Source organism: Mesoplodon densirostris, chromosome 18 (assembly GCF_025265405.1).
Source record: "Mesoplodon densirostris isolate mMesDen1 chromosome 18, mMesDen1 primary haplotype, whole genome shotgun sequence".
Taxonomy (NCBI): Eukaryota; Metazoa; Chordata; class Mammalia; order Artiodactyla; family Ziphiidae; genus Mesoplodon; species Mesoplodon densirostris.
The window spans coordinates 15,352,517-15,360,187 of NC_082678.1; the positions used below are offsets into that span (position 1 = coordinate 15,352,517).

General features: G+C 55.7%; 1 protein-coding gene across 1 annotated transcript; it reads left to right on the forward strand.

Annotated features, from left to right (window-relative positions):
- The first annotated feature begins 23 nt into the window (after window positions 1-23).
- Window positions 24-7,637, forward strand: SGSH (N-sulfoglucosamine sulfohydrolase). The gene is made up of 8 exons (XM_060080829.1): window positions 24-168; window positions 1,304-1,464; window positions 2,967-3,072; window positions 3,356-3,506; window positions 3,843-3,999; window positions 4,363-4,444; window positions 5,289-5,492; window positions 6,304-7,637. The coding sequence occupies exons 1-8, from the start codon at window positions 36-38 to the stop codon at window positions 6,861-6,863; spliced, it is 1,554 nt and encodes a 517-aa protein (XP_059936812.1). The 5' UTR covers window positions 24-35; the 3' UTR covers window positions 6,864-7,637.
- Window positions 7,638-7,671: the final 34 nt, after the last annotated feature.

The window sequence follows — 7,671 nt, forward strand, 5'->3', positions numbered from 1 at the left end:
TGACCGAGGGTGGGGGCGGGAGGGCTGGTGCTCACATGACCGCAGGGCGGCGCCCGGCTGGAACCGTCGCTATGCGCTGCTCCAGGCCGGCCTGCTGGGTGTTTCTCTTCGTAGTGGGTCTCTGTTGTGTGCACCGGGCGCGCCCCCGAAACGTGCTGCTGATCCTCGGTAAGTTCCGACCCGCCGGCACCCCGGGCACCGCCCTCCACGGCCGCCTGTTGTCGACCCCGGAAGAGGCCAGCGCTAACCCTCCGTGCCCTGCAGACCCCATTGCCGTTCATTCCCCGACTCCTCTTTTTGCTGACCCCAGACTCTTCGTGGTCGGCTCCTTGAAGAGGCAAGCAGAGGCGGCCCTGCCCACTGCAGGGTCTGGAGGGGTCAGCCCCAGCATTCACACCCCATTCCTGCCCCCGGTTCTGACCCTGTAGCCCGAACCGTGACCAGAACAGCCAGGGCTAAGCCTGCGGTCCTCACCCACCTCGGGAGGCTGGGCGGCTTTCCACAGATCGCAGAGGGGATGCCAGAAGAGGAGCTGGTGCCCAAGTCCTCAGATACCAGCAGGGTGCCCTAGATCTTTCATCTTCTCCCCAGCAGTGATAACCCCGTTCCCCTTCCCTTCTCAGACCCCAGAGCACTGTGGCTCAACTCTCTTTCTCCTGGCTGAAGGGAGCAGCCCCCACTCACCCACCCGCCTTCTCCCCCGGCCCTCCCCCACTCCGTGAAACCCCAAGTTCCTCTAGCGCCCTGTTGTTCACGAGACTTCCTGCTTGGGTAACCAGAGCCCAGCTATCACAAGGCAACCTGATTCTTTCCTTTTTTGAGGTCTGGCTCTCTGCCAGGGTCACTGTTTCTGATTAACTTTGTGGTCTGGGGCAGGTCCTTCAGCTAATTGTAACTTAAACAGCACTCTACAGAGCGGTTCCCTTCAACTCCCCATATCTCAGGGGCATTGGCAGAGAACCAGCACGTGGATCCACATCCTCAGGCATGTCTGCAGAGCTCAGGACTGCCGAATCATGCCTGCTTGGATCTCATGCTCCCCTGAGTTTTATGCCTGCCTACTAACATGTTCACCCAGTTTTCATACATGCCTGGTGGCATTCCCATTCAAGTAACAAGCCTGCTGAATATCATGCCCACTTGGGTCATTCCCACTTGGGAATCACACCTGCCTGATATCAAGTCTACAGAGGCATCATACCCGCCTGGGCATCACTGCCAGGCCACTGCAGCAGGACCCGGGTCTCTCTCACTCTTTCTGAGCCCAACCCATCAGGTCCTCTGTGTCTCCCTCCTTCCTCAGCGGATGACGGAGGTTTTGAGAGTGGTGCCTACAACAACAGTGCCATCACCACCCCTCACCTGGATGCCTTGGCCCGCCGGAGCCTTGTCTTCCGCAATGCCTTCGCCTCCGTGAGCAGCTGCTCTCCCAGCCGGGCCAGCCTCCTCACTGGCCTGCCCCAGGTGAGGGCAGCAGGGGTTCAGGAGGAGGGAGAGCTCTCAAGGCCTCTGCTGCTGGGAACCCCTCCCTGGTCTCCCTGGGGACGTGCCCACCTTCCCTCCCCCACCCCCAGCCACATGGTCCAAGTGCAGCCCTGCTCCACCACTGTGTGACTGTGAGCAAATCACATATCTCTGTGTGCCTCAATTTCCTCACCTGTAAGATGGGGTGATAGTAATACCTCACTCCTGGGATTACTATAGGATTGGCCAAGCTAACTCTCTATATGTAAAGCTCACAGCAAGGTGCCTGGCAGGTACTTGCCCAGCCCAGTATTAACTCTTTTCATGATATTGTCCCAGGAGCTTTTGTGACAATAAAAGCTGCCATTTAAGGCACTCACTCTACTGTGCTAAAGTATATGTAATGAAAAAGTTTCCATTTTAACTATTTTAAGGCTGCAGTTCAGTGGTATTAAGTACATTCGCATTGTTGTGCAACCATCGCCACCATCCATCTCCAGGACTTTTTTATCACCCCAAACTGAAACTCTGTCCCCATTAAACACTAACTCCTTATTCCCGCTGCTCCGCCAGCCCCTGGCTGGCAACCACCATTCAACTTTCTGTCTCCGTGAATTTGGTTACTCTGGGTACATCACATAAGTGGAATCATATAGTATTTGCTTTTTTGTGGCTGGCTGATTTCACTGAGCATAATGTCCCCAAGCTTCACCCAAGCACGTCAGTACCTCACTACTTTTCAAGACTGAATAATGTTCCATTGTGTGGATAGAGCGTATTTTGTTTATCTATTTCTCTATTGGTGGACACTTGGGTTTCTTCCACGTTTGATTGTTGGAATAATGCTGCTGTGAACCTGGGTGTTCATGGGCACTTACTCCTGATGTATTATCTCACAGCGTTATTTTATGGGGGGGGATGCTCTGTACGTCCCTTTCTGAGAGCCTGAGGCTGTGAGTAGGAGGCCTACATAAAGAGGAGACTGTGGCCTGTACACAGAAGCTTCCTGAAAGGTTAATCAGACAGCTGTAGGCTACGCTCACCTCTGGGCAGTGAGCCACAGGAATAAGGACAGGGTTTTTCCTTCTTACATCTCTCTAGCCTGTTTGAGTTTGCAACACGTACAACAATTTTTTTTACACTCTAAAAAAGTCAGCTAATAAAAAGAGGCCTGTTGGTGTGGTTTTCACTCTACGACGTGTGTTCTTGATAGAAAAATTGGGAAGTACAGATACACAAAAAGAAGAAAATAAAAGCCACCCCTAATTTTAGTGTACATTCTCCCAGTCTATTGTATTTCCTGCTGTCGTCCCATGGTAGGGACCTGTGGGCCTGTTAGGCAGGGAGTGAGAGATGGAGAAAACCTCTCTGAGGACTCTAAATCAGGGGCCTACAAGGGGCCAGGCTGGTGAGCCTGGGAGAGCAGAAGCGTTGGGAGTGGGGTGGGGGACAGGACGCTGGCTGCCAGGAGGCGCCCGGCCTCACAGCATCTCTGCTGGCAGCATCAGAACGGAATGTATGGCCTGCACCAGGATGTCCACCACTTCAACTCCTTCGACCGGGTGCAGAGCCTGCCTTTGCTGTTGGGCCGAGCTGGTGTTCGCACAGGTGAGGGACTTCGTGTAGCCACAGGGGCAGGACAGCAACTTACCTCCCTGCCCCAGAGGGGCAAGGCCTTGTCCTGAGCCACCATGGGCCCTGTGTTGCCTGCTCTGAGCACTTGACCCCAAGGAATCTGGGCCTCCTGGCTGGGCCATGGGCACACGAGAACAAGGGCCCAGCTGCCCTCCTGGAAGCCACAGCAAGACACAGGGTCTGGAGAGCGGAGAAGGGGGCAGAGGGGAGTGGGAGACCAAAGGGGCTCTGGATAGTCTTCTCTCCCCGACTCCAGGCATCATTGGGAAGAAGCACGTGGGGCCGGAGACGGTGTACCCGTTTGATTTTGCGTACACGGAGGAGAATGGCTCTGTCCTCCAGGTGGGGCGGAACATCACTAGAATTAAACTGCTGGTCCGGAAATTCCTGCAGACTCGGGACAACAGGTGTGAGGAGGGTCCCTCCCCCTTACTGCCCTCACACAGCCAGACCTCTGGACAGTTAATACTGGATGCAGATCCCAGAGTCTTTGGTTGGGATTCTTGGAGTCCCCTGACAGCTGGGGTGTGGGTGGAGGAGAACGTTCCAGATGCTCAAGTTGATCTGGTCAGAAGAAGAGGGGACATGGGGAAACTGAGGCAGTGTGGATCACGGGGAGGCTCTCAGTTGTAGGGGAGTAGGCAAAACTGAGCAAAGGATGAAGCTCCCCAGGGTAGAAGTTAGGTGGTGGGTCAGCCATCTGACTTTGACCTCAACACTCAAGCCCGTCCTTCCATCTGCAGACCTTTCTTCCTCTATGTCGCCTTCCACGACCCCCACCGCTGCGGGCACTCCCAGCCACAGTACGGGGCCTTCTGCGAGAAGTTTGGCAATGGAGAGCGTGGCATGGGGCAGATCCCAGACTGGACCCCGCAAACCTACAACCCGAAGGATGTGCAGGTAGGAGGACCCCTCACCATGTTTCCGAGAACTACCCTTCTTCCACCTTGTAAATATGGGGACCTGTGCCCCGTTTGTGGGTTGGCAGCCCTGGCCCCAGATGTGTAAGAAGAAACCCTCTGACTCACTGGAGCCAGGTCCCCATCCATGGGGTGGCAGAGAGAAGCGTAAAGACATGGAATGATGGTACCCAAAAGCGTGGGTGTTCTGGGATAATCCATTCAGGAAGAGAGATGATTTGGGGCCCTGGGAGGAAGGCTGGCACCTGTATCTCCCACCCTAATTCAAGGGCTGGCCACTTTGCCCCCTCCACCCAACCTATCTGTTCTAACCTTGACTTTCCACCCACCTGCCCCATCCCAGGTGCCTTACTTCATCCCTGACACACCGGCTGCCCGAGCTGACTTGGCCGCTCAGTACACCACCATCAGCCGCATGGACCAAGGTGGGTTCAAGGAGCCCAGGTGGTGGCATAGGGCACAGCTTGGGCCCCCATCTTGGGCCAGAGCCAGGAATCACAGTGCCGCAGGGCCATGTCCCCTCTGGGGGAGAGTCATTCCTGCCTCTTCCAGCTAATGGTGGCTGCAAGTGTTCCTTGGCTTTGCAGCATTACTCCAGTCTCTGCCTCTGTTGTCACATGAGCTCCTTCCCTGTGTTTTCTCTTTAGTCTGTGGCCCTCCTCTTCGTTTTGTCATTCGATTTAAGGACCACCTAGGTATGTCAGGATGATCTCATCTCAAGATCCTTGACTTAATTGTATCTGCAAAGACCTTCTTTCCAAATAAGGTTACATTGACAGGTTCTGTGTGGACATATCTTTTAGGGGAACCACCATTCAACCCAGTCTGGGAGGTTGGTGCCTTTATCGTTTCCCTGTTGGTACCATTAGTTCATGGGGACTTGGGAAGGGGGTGGGTGTAGAGAGAATCTTATCTCCTGGCCCCACCCAAGACCATCCTTATTACCTCCACGGGGAGATTCCAGGAAACACAGAAACCACTGCATGGCAGGTAGCAGCTGCATAGGGGTGACACAGAACTGCCAAGGTTGGCCAGTGTCCCTGGAGGGGTGCACTCAGGTGGAGGCCATGCAAGTCCTGCTGCAGGACAGGGCCCTGGGCAGAGTGCTGGGCGGGAGGCCTGGCTGGTGGTAAGGAGGGCCAGGGTGATTGAAAGAAATGACGGTGCAGGGTTCAGCAGCCGGATGAAGAAATGCTTTAGTGCACATGCATTCCCACAACTGTACATCTGCCTGCGGCTGAGCTCTGCTATCTCCTCCACACCCTGCAGGGATCGGACTCGTGCTCCAGGAGCTGCGTGGGGCGGGTGTCCTGAATGACACCCTGGTGATCTTCACATCTGACAATGGTATCCCCTTCCCCAGCGGCAGGACCAACCTCTACTGGCCGGGCACTGCTGAGCCCATGCTGGTGTCATCCCCAGAGCACCCAAAACGCTGGGGCCAGGTCAGCGAGGCCTACGTGAGCCTCCTAGGTATGACTCTGCATTCCATGCAGCAGGGGTCGAGGAGGGGGAGTGGGGGAGGAAGAGGACATTTAGTGGGACCACCACGACCAGACGTAGCTCCTCATCCACTACCTTATGCGGTTGCTACATCACCTCAGTGAGGAAGGGATGGTCAGCCCCATTCTACAGATGCAGAAATGAGGCTCAGAGACATGAAGTTAGCAGCCCAAGGTCACACAGCTTGTAAGCACCAAGCTTGGATTCTAGTTTGGGTCTCACTGCCTTCAAGCCAGTCATTTTTCCACTGGCCCACTGGTGAGCCTCAGTCACCTGGAGCACTTGCTAGTATCCAAATATCCCACCCCAGAGTGTCTGATTCAGTAGGTCTGGGGTGATGCCCCCAAATTTGCATTTCTGACAAGTTCCCAGGTGATACTGATGCTCCTCGACCCCACTTTGAGGGGTCAGGGCAGCAGCATGCTTGGGCCCCTGTGGCTCAGGGCTCACATCTCCCTTTGGCCCCAAGGTCAGGAAGTGTTCTGGCCACAGCACAGAACAGGAATAGGCCCCTGTGTGGGGGCTTCCTCGCTGGTCTGAAGGATTTTAGAAGGATCCTGGGTATCACCAAATTGGGGGCTCTTGTCATGGCATTGAAAGCATGACGGCCCAGAGGGTGACGCAGCAGTGACGGGTTGGCCTGTAGCAGCTTTTCCCTGTTGGTGATTTGATGTGCAAGGTGGCCCCCCAGCTTCCAGAGTGGCCTGGATTCAGCCCTTCCACAGGGGTGGGCCTGGTGCCCTGGAGGGCCCGCCCTGCTGAGATGTCATCTCCTTTCCAGATCTCACGCCCACCATCTTGGATTGGTTCTCTATCCCCTACCCCAGCTATGCCATCTTTGGCTCAAAGACTGTCCAGCTCACTGGGCGGTCCCTCCTCCCGGCGCTGGAGGCGGAGCCTCTTTGGACCACGGTTTTTGGCAGCCAGAGCCACCATGAGGTCACCATGTCCTACCCCATGCGCTCCGTGCACCACCAGAACTTCCACCTTGTGCACAACCTCCACTTCAAGATGCCCTTTCCCATTGACCAGGACTTCTACATCTCGCCAACCTTCCAGGACCTCCTGAATCGCACCACAGCCGGCCGGCCCACGGGCTGGTACAAGGACCTGCATCACTACTACTACCGGGAACGCTGGGAGCTCTTTGACAGGAGCCAGGACCCCCACGAGACCCAGAACCTGGCTGCTGACCCCCGCTATGCCCAGGTTCTGGAACTGCTTCAGACCCAACTGGTCAAGTGGCAGTGGGAGACCCACGACCCCTGGGTATGTGCTCCCAATGGGGTGCTGGAGGAGAAGCTCTCTCCCCAGTGCCGGCCACTCCACAACGAAGTGTGAGGCCCTCCCCACCCCCACAGTGGGGGACCGCTGTCCTGTGTCTGAGCTGTGTCCTGGCACAGGAATTCCCTGGGGGGTACCCAGGATGGTGCAGAGTCCCCAACCTGTGACAAGGTGAAGGTGGTCTGGGGAACAGCAGGAAGAAGGGTCTGGGACGTGGGGCTTCAGTCCCTCTTGGTTCTCTGGAACCCACAGACGTTCTTGTGCCCTTCACCTGAGAGGAGATGGGCTTCTGTGTGCCACGAGGGTAGTGGGTGGGTGCAAACTGCACTCAATGTGGGGACAGCGTCTGTTTGTCAGTCCTGGTCTGGAGGGAGCCTTTGAAGGAAACTTGGGCTTGTCTTCTTCCTTCACTTTGTTCACAGTCAGGCTCCCGAGCCCCGGGCTGGGTTTCCATACCACTGATTCTGGGCAGGCTCCCTAAGTGACGAGTTTCATCCTGGGGTCTGTACGAGCAGAGCTTGCCCTTCTTTTTGAGAGTGTCCAAGGATGAAGATGTCTCTGCTCAAGGCCTGAAGCTGCCCCATCCTCTGGTTGGGTGAATTCTGTTTGGGTGAACACAAGTCTGTAGCACAGACAGTACTCGTGGTATGCTCCAGACCTGCCCTGCCTCCGCCTGCCTGGAAAACCCAGAAAGGGGGCATTCTCCTTCAAGTGGATGGGCTCCCATCACCCTTCCCACCCCCATCAACTCCATCCTGGAGGACATGGTGGGGAAGCCACAGGCCAGAGCGTTGTAAAAGCTTTTTATTTTAGTAAAATATACCACGTTCATTTTCTGAATTTGTTTATGACACAGGGGCCATCA